General features: G+C 39.5%; 1 protein-coding gene across 4 annotated transcripts in view; it reads left to right on the plus strand.

The window, feature by feature from the left end:
* Positions 1 to 16261, plus strand: part of LOC128529788 (tight junction protein ZO-2) — a 59169-nt gene that overhangs the window by 35715 nt on the left and 7193 nt on the right. For all 4 annotated transcript variants that reach the window (XM_053503309.1, XM_053503310.1, XM_053503308.1 and 1 more), the window contains exons 4-15: positions 64 to 166; positions 267 to 801; positions 1756 to 1859; positions 3594 to 3747; positions 7390 to 7501; positions 8597 to 8712; positions 9655 to 9718; positions 11340 to 11490; positions 11862 to 11970; positions 13465 to 13684; positions 14341 to 14519; positions 15405 to 15500. In XM_053503309.1, coding sequence (XP_053359284.1) covers positions 64 to 166; positions 267 to 801; positions 1756 to 1859; positions 3594 to 3747; positions 7390 to 7501; positions 8597 to 8712; positions 9655 to 9718; positions 11340 to 11490; positions 11862 to 11970; positions 13465 to 13684; positions 14341 to 14519; positions 15405 to 15500 — 1943 coding nt within the window. The remainder of the gene's footprint in view (positions 1 to 63; positions 167 to 266; positions 802 to 1755; positions 1860 to 3593; positions 3748 to 7389; positions 7502 to 8596; positions 8713 to 9654; positions 9719 to 11339; positions 11491 to 11861; positions 11971 to 13464; positions 13685 to 14340; positions 14520 to 15404; positions 15501 to 16261) is intronic.

The raw sequence follows: 16261 nt of genomic DNA on the forward strand, positions 1-16261 counted from the left end.
TAGCCTGGTAGTTTCTGTTTGCTTTAAAATAATTTGATTGCATGTTTTTGTGCTGTTTGGCAGTGAAAATGACCGGGTTATACAGGTCAACACCATTCCCATGGACAGCGTGTCTCATTCCTTTGCTGTACAGCAACTTCGAAAATGTGGAAAAGTGGCTAAAATAGTGAGTTCACTTTTAAAAAACTTGGCTTTTGACTTCTAATCTTTCGAACATATTGTTTGAATGTGTTTTATATTGAATTATCTTCTTTGGTTTCTTACAGACAGTGAAAAGGCCTCGCAAAGTTGCTGTACTCAAGCGCCCCCCTTCCCCGGACAGGGACAGCCGGGACTACAACCTACAGTCCAGCTATTACCCGGAAGACAACCGCAGCACACACAGTGACACAGATTTGGATTACTCCAGGGGTAATGGTGGACTGGGCTACCCTCGTGGACCAGAGCGTCAGCGCGGCACTTTGGAGCAGGAGTACCGCAGCAGGGGGCGCAGCACAGATAGATCACCCAGCCCAGATAGGACCCACCACAGGGACGGGAGCCGGGGACGGAGCTTGGACCGCAGCGTCAGCCCTGAACCACGCTACCATGGGCAGCAAGGCCGTGGCCACGGGACTGGTTACAGAGGAGGGGGCAGTCCTGTGCCAGGATATGACACGAAGATGATAAGGAGTTACAGCAGAGATCAGTTGCATGAGGACTCGCCGTCACCTAGTAGGGGGCGTGGGAAAGATCCTAGCTACCACGAGCCGTTGGATCCTCCAGTCAGTGTCCTGCTTGTGAAAAACAGGCCCAGTGAAGGTGAGACTTCACCTTAATATTTAACTTGGGTCTAGTCTTGACGTCCTGTGAATGGCAACTAATTAGCTAAGGATGTGGATTATGACTATAATGAAAGTAGTCTTCTTTTTATCAGGCTTCTAGTGGCAGTTTGGCGTTTGATGCTTCTAAGACTTAGCAGGAGCTAAACTTCAGACTCTTTGTATGCTGGATCAGGTGTGTTATAGCAGAGGATATGCTGAGCTATGCAGTCATATGTCCCTAGGGAACTGGGTCTTTTATTTATGAGGAACAGTTTCAAGGAGTAGGTTTTGCAAAGGTGGTTATTACGCAAGTACTCGCTCTGGTGTCCCTCGCATCTGGGTAGTGATTTTTATCTCAGCTGGAAATGAGGATATTTTAATGTGATTTATTTTTGGCTGAGCGATTGGCAAAAGGAGATCTCATCTTATGATTCTGCTTATAACACCTCTGTCTTCGTTCATCTTTTTATCAGTGGTTCACAGCATGTAGGCTGAGCCACTGGCCAGATACTCAGCATTACTCCAACTCATTATGGCTGTAGAAAAGGCTACTGATTTTTCAACCCTCACATGGACTCTAAAAGAACTCTGAAGGTTGTGTAAATTAAACACATGCAAAGTCACGTTAATTCGAATAAGAGACACTTCGCACCAATAAAGGAAATAAAGCACCCAGACTCTATAATATCTTTTATGTGTGATTTAAAAGCAGGACATGAACTGTCATAGCTGAATTGTTAACAACAGCTTCCTAACATTTTGTTATAGGTTTATTGAGGCGGTACATGCATTTTGGCTTGATTTGATTGGCTTTCAGTCCCCGGCTGTCTGCTGGACTGTGATGGCTTTTGCCTCAGGGTTTGCTGTGTTGTGGACACGTTAAGTCCTTAGTGAGGTTGAGGTCAGGTTGAACCAAACCGTGAGTAACTAAATTTTCAGTCTTTTCTTACAGAGTATGGTCTTCGTTTAGGCAGCCAGATTTTCATTAAAGAGATGACCCGGACTGGACTGGCTGCCAAAGATGGGAACCTCCAGGAGGGTGACATCATCCTCAAGGTATAGTACTGTACCTATTAGACCTGTAGAGTCATTTTTCTGTCTTCACATCATTCTTGGTGCAGTTCTTTGTGTGTGTACAAAAAAAAAACAAGCAACTTTTATAATAAATATACAAATCAGTGGTTTTTGTCTGAAAACACATGATTAATGTAATATTTTGAAGGCAAAACTCCATAAACCATGAACTACTTTATTAATATTAAAGAGAATATATATAATTTACTATATAAACTTTGATCTGACTATTCTCATTCCACACTTTTTAGCTTTGTGTCCAATCTAGGGCCACTCCAAAATGTGGATGAGGTTGTAGACCATGATTTGTGAGCACACAGTACTAAAATAAATCATCTGTATCTAGGGTAAAAAAGGGGTTTTGTGTCACTTCAATCTGCTGATGTGAATGTAGCCTGTAATAATAAGCTAAGATCCACGGATTTAACATAAATATGATTCAAGTGTTAGAGCTCTGGATGTAACATCTGTAACAAGAGATAAAAAGTATGACCTGATTGTGTAAATATTGATTGGCACAAGATCACACACACATATACTGATAAAATTACACCTGTTAAGTTATCTGGGAATATGAAATTTATGCACGCACACACACACACACACTGGTCAGTCAAGAGAAAATCACCTGCCTTATATTGTGTTGGTCCTTCTTGCTTTACCATAATTACACGGAACCATCAAGGCATAAACTCCATAAATCTGCTGAAGGTCTGCTGTGGTATCTGGCGTCAAGCTGTTAACAGCAGATCCTTTAAGCCCTATAACATGCATTCATGGATCAGACTTGTTAGTCCAGCACATCACACAGATGCTTCATCAGAATGAGATCTGGGAAATCTGGAGGCCAAACACATTGAACACATTGAACTCTTTCTCATGTACTTCAAACATTCCTAACCATTTTTGCAGTGCAGCAGGGTGCATTATTCTGCTGAAAGTGGCCACTGCACTCAGGGAATATTTGGTCAGCAACACTTTTTGGGTGGTGTTTTGTGTCGAAGTAAAGCACCCATGTGAATGCCAAGACCTAGGTTTTTTTTTTCAGTAGACATTGCCCAGAGCATCACACCACCTTCTCCCATAATGAATTATGAAGCCATCTATTGCTCAACTAAGTGAGACACACGCACCCAGCTAAAAGAGAATGTGGTCCATCAGACCAGGCCAAGTTCTACCATTGGAGACAGAACAGCATGGACACCCTGACCAGTCTGTGGCTATGCAGCTTGATACACAACAAACTGTGATGTGCTGTGTGTTGACACTGTTCTGTTGGAAGCAGCATTAACTTTTTCAGTCATTCGAGCTACAGTAGCTCTTCCCTCCCCACATGCATTAATTAGCCTTGGCCGCCCATCACCCTCTCCCCGGTTTTCCTTCTTTTGGCAGTTTTGGAGAGACCCAGTCATCTATTCATCACAATTTGGCTCTTGTCAAAGACCATTTTTTCAGCTTCCAGATATAAATTATCATCGGATATGAATAATCACTTACTGACTCAATTTAATTCATTACAAGATAGATAGTGTTTTCTTTAAATCACTGGCAATATCTGTTTCTTAATAAAACAGATAAATAAAGTTTTCTTTAATTTGGGTCTATTATAGATTTTATAGATTTCTTTAAGCTCTTGTAAAAACAATGTACAGTTTGAAGCTCTTCAGCAAACAGGAATACTGTCTGTATTTAACTAGTTTCTTTGCTGTGGGACAGATTAACGGGACCGTGACAGAGAATCTGTCTCTGAGTGATGCGGGGAAGCTGATCGAGAAGTCTCGGGGGAAATTGCAGCTGGTGGTGCAGAGGGACCACAGGCAGATCCTGGTGCGCATCCCAGCCCTGGCAGACAGCGACTCCGAGCCTGACGGTGAGTAGAGCCTAAAGCTGAGCATTGATTGATGTGATCCATTTGGCACTAGCTTGTACTGGACCAGCGTTCTCAGTAGCTCATGAATACAGCTTCATTAGCATAATTATAATAAACTTTTATTCATTTAGCCCATTAAATACATGGAATAGAGCTATAATATTTAAAGATGTCTGCACAATAGAAATACAAGCATTTGAAGTGATTTTAATTTAATGTGCCATGATTTAAATATGAATTAAAAATGTATGTTTGCAGGAGACAATGATTTTAATATGGGCAGATTTATTAAAATATTTTATTATTATTATTATTATTATTATTTATATTATTAACCAAATCGTAGATTATTTTAGCCTGTTTTTTTTTTAATGCTTTTACTTGTTTAAAGCTTGGTACACCTTTATTATGACACTTTTTACCTTTTTTGTTAAAAATTCAATTAAGGACGTCTTACAGAATTTATAAAGAGAGAATCAAGGTGCAATGAAGAATCTTTTTTTCCTCACCGCTATAAAGTACCCTGTCAAAGAACAGTTTAACATAGCATTCAAAGCTCCAGGGTCTGATTATATCACAGCACTAATGCTAATTCTAATCGGCCCATGCCTTTGATATTCTAATAAGTCTGTTTAAATAAATTTAAATCAGCATTCTTAGCCTGGGAATGTTTGATCTGTTCAGCCTGCTGCATTATGATTCAATATACAAAAGAGCATCAGGTTAATTAGATCAGGGAAATATCATGTGTGTGTGTTATATGCTCCATATTCAATATTTCTTGAAATAGATGACTCCGACATGTGTGTATTCAAGGGTTCTCCATATCGTCCCAACTGTTTTATGGTTCTGGTTATCATTTGGTTCATGATTCTTGGACCCCCTGAGCAGGTTGATAGCCAGAGAGCTGCACTGATGTGAGAATGTATCGGGTTTACAAGAGCAATCCTATATCTGTTCTTTTTATTTTACAGATAATATGTCATACTTTTAGCAGAAGGACGTCAGAGACACTGCAGCACACACTGTCTGGTTGCTATTAATTAATCTTTATTATTGACTGTGCCTTAACCGAACTGTAAAGCTTTCAAGCTCACACAGTTAATATATTTGTGGAACTTTTACATTTGTGCACATACATTTTTTTTTTCTTTTTGCTAACTTCAGCTTTTAATATCCATTGTAATCAATAAAGTATTTTATTCATTGTTGATTCTGTGTGGAGACTTTTTTTATTATTAATATTTTGGTTTATAAAAGCCAATAGGGGAGTATTCTGTATCTTTTTTATTTTTATTTTTTGTAATGTTATTACTGCTGTAATTATTAGCAGCACAGATAATAAGCATACTCTCATGGTCTCACGCTGTTGTGAGTATCATACTGCCATATTTTTGCGTTTACAGTGCGGTTTGCGCCAGTTCAATATCCAAGCTTTAGCTGTGTGCCTGGCGTTTGGATCAGACTGTGGTTTTTGCCACCCTACTCAGAGGTCGTGTTTGTTTTAGGGGCCAGGCATGTTTCCAGGGTTATAAAATTAACCTTGTATGGGTAACTATTTATGAGGATTTCAGGCAGGTTTTAACCCCTGACCTTTGCCAGATGACTTCCAGCAGTGTGTGTACTTGTTGTAAGCCTCTCAGTATGTAATCCCTAATTACGAGACTACATCTGATCACATGATTGGATTAATCATCCTCTCTCTCTCTCTCTCTCTCTCTCTCTCTCTCTCTCTCTCTTTCTATGCGTGAGTGTGTGTGCATGTTTTCTATCCGCTTTGGTGTCCTGCATTTTCGGTTTTATTTTTATAAATTATCATTGAGTGTGTATGCCTGTGGTGTGTGTGTGTATGTAAAGGATATGTCCATGTTTATACACACAGTAGTGGTGTGTTGTAAATAGACAGACATGACAGTAGAGATGGTTTTGTTTTGGTCTGATTGTCCTGCTCTCTTATCTTCACTTTGTTTTGTTCTGTTCTTGCGTGCATTAAAAGCTGTAATTACATTTCCACTCGACAAATGGGTGAGACGTAAAGATTTACATATCTTTGATTAAAAAAAACGTGTTCTCTCACATATAGGTACTTTTGTTTTGGAGCTTAATGCAACGACGACACTTAAACTGTTAAGTTAAGCCGTTTACAGGTTTAGGGATGCACCGCTCCTATTTTTTCTTTTCCCTTTTTTTTTTCCCTGATGGTGACGTGCCAGTTTTACTGGGTAAATATGGGAATATGGTGTGGTTAGAGGTCAAACATTTGAACAGGGTTTATGTTTGTTTGGAATGTATGAAATGCTAACGAACATACCAAACATATACCTTTTAACAGAACTGAGACTTGAGTTTTACAGAAATCTGGATATAGATTTAGATCCCTAATGAGCAAACAATGGCCAGAGGAAGAAACTTTAAGTGGAACCGCCCATCCTATTCAGGGTTAGGTCTCTAGTTAGTGTGTTAAAAGGATGAACAGTAAAAATCAATCAGTGTATCATGTTGGAACGTTTCAAATCTGCCATTAAAGTACAATATCTACTGTACTGTATGTTCACACTCGATATCAGAGCGGTGCATCCCTGAAGTCACAAATAATCACTGCTACTAGTGGACTCTTTATTTTCTATTTCTGTATTTTCTTATTTAGTGCTCCACTTAGGCCTGCACATGCTCTTGGCTGGTATCTTTGGCTGTGTACGTGTGTGTGTGTGTGTGTGTGTGTGTGTGTGTGTGTGTCTTGTGCCAAGTAACAGAGTGTGTTTTAGGCACGCTGCACTGGCCACCACTGGCACTGTGACGAGCTGAAGCACCGGACATGCTCTTAGGTTCACCAGCAGCACCCAGCCACACAGTAACTTCCTCCCTCTCTCTCTTTCTCTGCCTCTTATCCTTCTCTATTATCTGATAAGTGTCCTTGTGTTTCTGTGTGTCATGCCATCATTCTTACCTTGCTTGTTGTATTTCTCGATTGAATCTCATACGTAACTCCTCTGGTGCAAATATCCGCTTCATATCGGTGCTGTTTGTTAACCCGTCTCTAATTAACAGGATTGTTTTTTTGTTTTTTTTCTGAACTAACCTGGAAAAAGTAGAGCTGTACAATACGATACTGTTTTCTGTGGTGATTGCCTGGAACAAAATAGCTCTGCTGTCCAAGACAGTTCACTGTATCCGTCTGTGTCTCTCGCACATCTCCTCACAGGGGTAACGGGTGTCCTGTTTCATCAGACCTGCCTATCTTACACACACTTCTCTCTCTCTCTCTCTCTCTCTCTCAAACATACACACACTTTTTCTGTTCTGCCTCTTTGTAACTCATTTAAGGTTCGGTCCTGACAAAAACATTACAGGCATTATCCACTTTTTTTTCTTTTTGGATTATTCTTACCCCAAAACATCACCAGTGGCAAAGGATGTGCTGGCGAAGCTGCCGCCCTGGTTCCTCATCTTCCAGTGTGTTATGACGAGGCAGATCTTGACACATTAACACAAAGTTAATAACTCTAAAAGCTGCGTGTGGGAGCGGGAACGCTAAACTCTCTCTCTGTCTCTCTCTCTCTCGGGGGGCCGTCTGGTGGAGGGATTTAAAAGGCTAGCATTCATAAGAAGGAATTTCACTCTCTTGTATGCGTTTGATTTCAGATATGTCCGAGATGGAATCATACAGATCATATTCACCACAAGATGACCGAAAGTCACGGCAGTCAGACATTTCTTCCCATTCCTCCAACGATCTGCCACGCGAGAGTGCCAGGTATGCTCAGTGCTGAGATTCACAATTTATTCTTACAAAACAATACAAAATTTACCCAAGCTATTTTTCACTCCTGTGAGTAAGTGAGTGACTGAGTGAGTGTTTTTATTATATAATTGTGATTACAGCATAGGATATTATATGATATCTTATAAAGTTAGTTATGACCGAGTAATCTGATTGGACAAGAGGCATTCCACGGTAACAGATAGATAGATGGTAACAGAATTGGGATGTTTAACTATATGTATCACTCCATGTCACAGGTGATCTAACTGTCGTTAATTACACTAACTGTCGGTCACAGCGTGAGTAAAAGTAGGTCGGTACCATTCACGGTACCCGAAAGAGGGGAGAGCAGCTGCTTGCCAAAACTCACATTTAAAACCAGTCACGAAAGCACTTTCTGCTACGTCTGCCAACTAAAACATTATGCTGCCTGTCTCTCAAGTCTGGATCCTATATCCTTCTCTAACTCCTGATTAACAGCATGAGGAATAAGTGTGGGGCTTTCTACTTAACGCTATTTGGGGTTCAACATGGGAATCCCAGATGTTACCTGATATTCCAAAGTGGAAATATAAAGTGAATCAACACCAAACAATAATCAATAGACAAACCAATTATAATCTTTTGATAATTAATGGTCTATGTGGAACTGAAGCAATATCACACCTGAATTTGTGCTGTTACAGTATGCTGAACGTTTCCCTGATAGCATGATTGTGATATTTCCTCCCAGTGAGACAAAATAAACAGAATTATTAAAACTCTACAGTTTAAAATGGTCTGACGTTCACATGAATTGATTTTCATGCTGCTGTGCTTCAGCTTTTCTGTACACCTCCTGGGTATTTAGTCACACATGCATGTAACTTAATGAAATAATGTTAAATTACAGTACAATTAGCTTCTAAATGTATCATAAGCGCAAGGGAATTTTGACCTATTACACCAGTTAATAGAAAAAAAAATCTGAGGCTGGTCTGAAATCAATTTCAACCCTTTTTCTCAATTAAACTTACTGTGCCTGAAACTCTTCTGATTACTCAGGAGATTAACCTTCCATTAAAGTCTTGTTGCTCTTGTTTCCAGAGACGAGCCCACGAACAGACTGGCTAAGGTGGGTCCACCATTGTCTCCTTACAAAGTCAGAAACGAGCCACCTGCAGTGCAGGTAGAGAAAGAAGATCCACCAGAGGAGCCTCCAGGTACAGTACAGTCTGTTTCTGTAAATACAGGACAATGGACAATGTACAACAATGCTTATTTAACACTCTGAAGCTGCAGATATTGCTGGCATTAACAAAAAAACTTTATATTAGATATTAAAAGAAACATTCTCTTGTTTCATTTCTGTACGTTTCCCACAATTGTTTGTTGTAGTTTTTTTTTTTACCTTTTTCCCTGAGATGCCATTTTCATGCAATCTGACACACACATGTACAGTTCAGTACAATGAGACATACATTATACCCAAAGAATATACAAAAAAAAGCATTAAGCTATGGTTACAGCCTGCGTTATGCACAGTGGCCAGTCCATGTTGCACAATTTGAGTCCTGGAATATACCTGCGCCAACAGGAAAGAATAAATCCATGGATATGAAAACCTGGTCATTTTGTACATGAGGTCATCAGCTGACTAAATTCTATTGCCACATACTATTCCTGAGCCTAGACCTGAGCAGATGATTTAACCCCAGATCATAACACTGCCTCCAGAGGCTTGTACAGTGGCCACTATGCATGATGGTGCATCGCTTCATGCACTTTCCTTCTTACCCTGGTGTTCCCTTTCAGGGTCAGTCGGCACTCATGAGACCACACAATCTTTTTCCATTGCTCCAAAGTCCAATGTTTCTGCTGTTTTATTAAATTAAAGCCTTCGTTTCCAATTAGTCTCACTAACAAGTGGTTTTCATAATAAAATTTTAATAATGCACTGGATGGTTCTTAAACCAATTGCAGTAATTTCAGGGGCAGTACTTTTTGACCAGGCTGGGTAAACCATTTTAGACTCTCCTGACGTTACTTAAGATTTTAAAGTGTGGCTTTGCATATATGAATCCCAGACCCTAATCATATATAGAGGACAGAAGAAGAGATGTTAAACCAAAACTATTGGCATCATCTTGTTTATTGCTTTCCAGCACCGATCAGAAAAACACCCAGAATTCTGCTGCGGCCAAGTCCTGAGGATGAAGAGCTGTACGGGTGAGTACTGTAGGTTTACTGTATAGATTTACTGACTCATATACAAGTTTGCAGTTTGTTTGTTTTTTAAATCATCCCATCTGCTTCCCCCCTGCTCCCAATCCAGTTCTAATCCTCCCTGATCATGCTCATTCCCTAAGTAATATGTGAGCAATCCCACCCTTGTGCAAGGCCTGCTCCAGGGACGCTATACCATGGCTGACCCTGCGCTCTGGATGTTAAGAAAAGTATTTCACTGTGCAGTAATGCATGCTGTATGTAGCAAAAGGGCTTTACTAAAAAAAACTGAATCAGGAAACCCTTCTGTAAACATTTTATCATTCTTTTGTAACTAAAATAACAGTAAGGCCTATGGTGTGACTATCTTCTGTAATAATCACTTTTCCTTTTGGATCCTTTTTGTTCCAGTGTTTGTGTTTGGGTTAACAACGATAAACCTTACATGCATAGGTTCAGCAGCGTGCATGGTGTAAGCAGACACTCAACAATTCCGCAAGTACTGCAAATAAAAAAAAAAATTAAAAAAGACATTGACATGGAGTTTAACAAATATTCTTATCCTCTCCTTATCACACCATGCACAAGGCTAAACCTATGCATGTGAAGGTTTATCGTTGTTGTTTATGCTTGCTGATTAAAAACCTTTGTGTCAAAGCTCTTTACATTTAATGAGTTTCTACCCGGTACACGTATTTAACACATGCTAACATTGCAATTTTTTATTCATGACACAGGATCAAGAACTGGCACGAAAACAAACTAACAGGACATGTTTTTTTTTAAGTACACAATCAAATATTATTACCGAACCTAGTGACACCATTGTTAAGTTTAATAAGGGTTTCCCAATTTAGTTTTTTTTTAATTAAGCCTTTTTGTCACATACAGTATACTGCTCAGTGAAATACTTTTCTTCACATTCAGAGCACAGGGTCAACCATGATACCGTGTCCCTGGAGCAGACAGGGTTAAGGGCCTTAATCAGGGGCCCAACAGCTGCAGATTGGTGGAGCTGTGGCTTGAACCACCAACCTTCCGATCAATAATCCAGGGCTTTAACCCACTGAGCTACTACTGCCCATTTAAGCTCCATTAAAAAGTCCCATGATGGTACAAAATGTTAGGGTCTAAGAATAGCCTTAAGATAAACCCTGTTAGCTAGGAGCTATTGCAACAGCATGTGCAGCAGTAAAAACAGATCCATGTCGAGGGATGTTTAATGTGTTATAAGATGCAGTACTTCAGATTTGACTGCTGTTTTACTATGATTATGAATGAAAGCATTTCTGTTCAGTTTCACAGGCCAGCTCAGTGTGCTATCGTCAAACATACTATACTAAACATACTAATAGGTTTTAGTTGCTATACAGATAAGAAACCCAAGAAACTTGGTACTGGACCGATAGGAGTGTACCCACTTGATTGTAAAAAATGTTCAATTTTAGGTATTCATCCTCTTGATCATAAGGACTATTGCATATAGATAATCTACAACTAGATTTACAGTCTTCTGGGCACATGGTCATGTAAAGGACTTAATGGAGGCACATGATAAAGTCCTTGATAACGTCATAATCTTACAACCTTTGTCACTGTCTCTCTCTCTTTCAACTACTTTCAGGCCAAATACTATCATGGTGAGCTTCCAGAAAGGAGAGAGCGTTGGCTTGCGGCTTGCAGGGGGAAACGACGTGGGCATCTTCATTGCCGGCGTTCAGGAGGGCAGCCCTGCAGAAGAGGAGGGCCTTCATGTTGGGGACCAAATTGTGAAGGTGCAGGCTTTATATAAGCAAGTGAAATACATATTAGAGTCTAAATCAGACATTGTTGGCCATCCAGTCAGTCTACATTTACATTGAGGCATTTGGCAGACGCCCTTATCCAGAGCGACTCACGTTGTCTTATTATACTGTACATCTGAGCAGTTGAGGGGTAAGGGCCTTGCTCAAGGGCCCAACAGTGGTAGCTTGATAGTGCTGGTGTTTGAACCTGGGACCTTCTGATCACTATCCTAAGGACTTAACCATTGAGCTACCCCTGACCTCGCCTGACACTATAAAGCAATAAACATACCGTAAAGCATCCTTTGACACGAACTTCAGATGCATGTTGTTATAAAACTAGTTGTGATTGTCACTTGCAGGTGAATAATGTAGACTTTCGAGGAATCATACGTGAAGAGGCGGTGTTGTTCCTGTTGGAGCTCCCCAAAGGAGAAAACATCACTATACTGGCACAGAGCAAAGCAGATGGTAAGTCTTCTGCCTTCCTCATGTAGACACTGTTAAACAATAACAATAAAGACATTAAGACTGACATAGGACAGTTTTTACACTTTCTTTAAGCCTTAGGGGAATCCCTGTACAATGTGACCCACTACATTCGTAATGCATGATCAATAGTTTCCTCTTTGAAAGGACATATTTCACAGATTTATGAGATTTATTTACTTTACTACAGAATTAAGCATTGTTCACTGTAACATTCTAAATTAAATTAAAGTTAACTTAATTTAAGTGTAAGCGTAGCGGATGGACATTCAGTAGGACTTATGTCACCATGTGTTTTTTACAAAAGAGCACATTTAATTAAAAAACATTCTAACAACAAAAAAGCCACTGATTCATTCATGTTCACAACTCACAATAGCAAAAGGCATAATTAAATAGCCAGAAGCCCACATATATTGTGACCCCATGACCTAAGTTTACTGTATTGAGTCATCATGAGGATGTAATTAACTGTAGATGCGTGATTTTTTTAAAAATTATGCAAAGTAGTAGGGCGTACTGGATCAAATACTTGATTAAGTTCAGTGCAATAATTGTTAAATGAATCCAGTTTACCAGCGATTAATGTAATGATTTAAAAAAGGAGTATTCTGATAGCAATATGATAGCCATATACGTTATTATAAATAAATGTTTGCCATTCTTTCATTTATAGATCATCATATTAGTCTTGTTTTATATCTCAGTTTTGTGTTTTTGTAGACACTTATTTCATTCCTTATAAAATAATTGTCTACACTCAACAAGACCACCAGCTTATTCCCCTGTATTCAAAACTGCCCTTTAAGAGGCCATGTCTAATATGCGTGGGCGGTCGATTCTCTTTTCAGCCTTTCGTACATGCTTTCAGATACAGTACATACCCTAATCACCAGTAGTAAAACGTTTAACAATTACGGTTTCTGCTTGTGTGTATTGCTCCCTCAGTATAGTAGTGTACGTGTTTAGGTGAGAAATGCTTAAGCAAGCATGACAGATTTAAGAGCAGCCCAGGCAGTTTTTTAATATCTAATCAGGTGTGTAGTCACCCCTGTGTAATGGCTGTATGGATCATGGTGAGTTATTGGATTTGGAGACCAACCAGAATCTCGTCCTGCCTCACAGTATCCTGCCAGGATGAACAGCACTGACCTTTACTGTCAGAGCTTTGCTTTGCTTTAGTTCTGCATTGCTTTGCAATGTACGTCAGGGCTCTTAAAATAAATTTCACTGTAAATGAAATGAAATTTACATATTTTCTAAAGCAAAATATCCATGCCTGGGGAAAATCGTCAGATGTCTGATTTTGGTAAACAGCCAGTTGGGTTTTTGGCAAAAACTTAGATTTTCCACCAATAACACACTTATGTTTAAGAAAATGGGTTAAGGGTTTTTCACACAGTTACAAATGTCAAGATTACATGTTCTCCTTTTAGTCACCAAAACATGGGATTTGTAAAACAATTTGTGTCATAGTTTACGAAGACATCCTCATGTCCGGACGGGGAGACTCCTTCTTCATTCGGACTCACTATGACTATGAGAAGGAGCAGCCGCAGTGCCTGGCCTTTTCTAGAGGGGACATCTTCAAAGTGGTGGACACACTGTACGATGGCAAGTTGGGAAACTGGCTAGCTATCCGTGTGGGCAAGGATAACCAGCTGCTGGAGAAGGGCATTATACCCAACAAGAGCAGGTGGGCCATGTGATAGAAAAACACAGAGACTACCAGTGTACACTGATCAACCATGACATTAACACCACCGCCAGGTGAATTGAATAACATTTATTATTATTTATATACCAATAAACTGGTGACAGGATCGTGCGAACCCAAGACTCATCCATTCGTGCAGGGACTAAAAAGCCAATCAGCCTGGCCTACCAGCTTGGCCTGATCTCGCAGAAAAGCCAGTAAAACACATGATGGCGAAATAAAGTAAAAAGTGACCATGATAGTAGGGCACCAGAACACACTGTGCAACACAGCCTGCCACTCACAGAGCCCAGCAGGCAAGACAATCAAGGTTGTTGTTCGGGCCTTCAGATTCCCCAGATCCAAATCCGATCAGGAATCTATGAGACGCACCAGAACAACAAACCCAAAGTTATGGCTGATCAATGAGAAATGGGTTTGTGTTAGAATAATATTTACCCTTTATTTTAATTTTCATATTTATTTCCTATTACTATTTATAGTCTATTTTTAGGACACGAGCAGTTGTCTAAACATTTCACTGCATATCGTACTGTGTATGACTGTGTATGTGACAAATAAAATTTGAATTTGAATTAGAATAGGAAAGCCCCTTTAACCCCTTCACTCACCTTTTCCTGCATTTCTGCTTTCAGAGCTGAACAGATGACTAATGTCCAGCACACTCCTAAAGCCTCCAGCAGTGACAGAGCTGACTTTTGGAGGCTTCGGGGCCAGCGAGCAGCTAAAAAGAAGGACTTACGCAAGAACCGAGAGGATATGAGCCTCGTCTCGACTCGCTTCCCTGCCTATGAGCGGGTGGTGCTCAGAGAGGGTAGGACTTTCAGAGAGAGCCAAAAAGTGAGGTAGCCATGAAGAAACAGAGACATGCATTAAGAGTAGAATATCGGAAGATGTAAATAGCTCACAGGTCTGTGGAAAATGATTAAACTGTGAAAGACTGGTACAAAGTGGCATTCGTGAGGCAGTAGGCGCAGGAGCAGGTGCTGATTAAACATTTACAATCTCGTTACAGTGAGAACCATTCACTGACAAACCCTGAGGGCAGAACTGATGCACAGAGCATATCTCATTTTCCCCATTATCAATACGCTAATGTAGGGAATGAGAAAGAGAGAGAAAGAAAATGACTTATTTAAAGATTAGGATCTGAACATGGGGACATCACTGGATACACAAATCCACGGCATAAAAAGTATACACAAACTGCAATAAGCATGATTTATTCATTAATAAAGGTTAACAGTCCTTCATCATTGAGACCTTTACAATTAGAATTTCAGCTGTACAGTCACTTTGTTGCTGTACTCAAGTCTGTTTTTACATATTTCAGTTTTGAGTTTGACATGATAGATCTCAAAAGAAAAAAAATCTACTCTTCACTTCATCTTCATTCTTATTGTGATAGTGACAATATTATTTAAATTTAGCTAGTGTTTTAATAAGTCTCTTAGTTAGCCTTAGGTAACACTGGTTCCTTGATTAAAAGTTACATTTACTATAATTAATGTGTGGTTTCAGGCATATTCTTCTTTTGTTTTTTTATAGATTTTTATTTTAACAGAGAATTTATTAAGATGATATTGAGATAAGTAATTGCACTAGATCCACTGTATGTATGCATAGAGGTCAGGTTTAAAATATCTTATAATGCTGTTTAGTTTCTAATTTCTCTAACTTCTCTCCATCTGTCCTGCAGCTGGTTTCAGGAGGCCCGTGGTCCTGTTCGGTCCTATAGCTGATGCTGTTGCTACTAAACTTGCCACCGAGCTGCCAGAGGAGTTTGTCATTGCCAGTAAGTAGTGGCACATACAATAGATCTAAAAAACCTTCCTTAGTATGACATAATTGATCATAATCAACTGATAGAGGGCATTCCTTCAGAATAGAGGCGACACGTTGGTTCTATAGATACACACTGATTATCACGGATATACACTACCAGTTAAAAGTTGGGACACTCCTTCTAATTGCATGGTCTTTTTTTTTCTTTCTTCATACACTGTAAAACAATGCTAAAGCATCCGAAATGTACATTAATCACCTTTGAACAGTTAATATTGAGATGTTTGTTATTTATGCTCTGTAAAACCTTCATAAAGCCTCTAATTTGAGGTGCTGTTAATTGATTTCTGAGGCTGGTAACGATAAATGAACTTCTCTTCTGCAGCAGATGTAGGTTTTGGTCTTTTTGTCCTGGGAAGGTCTTCATGAGAGCCAGTTTCATCATGGTGCTTGATGGGTTTTGCAAATGCACTTGACAATACTGTTCTTGCAACTGTTCAAGGACAGCTGACCTTCCTGTCTTAAAATAACTACTGACGGTTGTTGTTATTCCGGCTGTTATAGTTACATAATTCTAAAATTTTAAATCTTCAGTATTGTTCTAGAATGTAGAAAATAAATCACTGCATTAGAAGCTGTGTCCAAACTTTTGACTAGTACTGTATAAAATATTTAACATTACTGTTAAACTGCACCTTTAAGTTTTAGGGGAAAATATCACTCCCATAAATATTTCATACACAAGATTTAGTTTCATTGTAAAGCCAGCTA

The sequence above is a fragment of the Clarias gariepinus genome, chromosome 9 (assembly GCF_024256425.1).
Source record: "Clarias gariepinus isolate MV-2021 ecotype Netherlands chromosome 9, CGAR_prim_01v2, whole genome shotgun sequence".
Lineage (NCBI taxonomy): Eukaryota > Metazoa > Chordata > Actinopteri > Siluriformes > Clariidae > Clarias > Clarias gariepinus.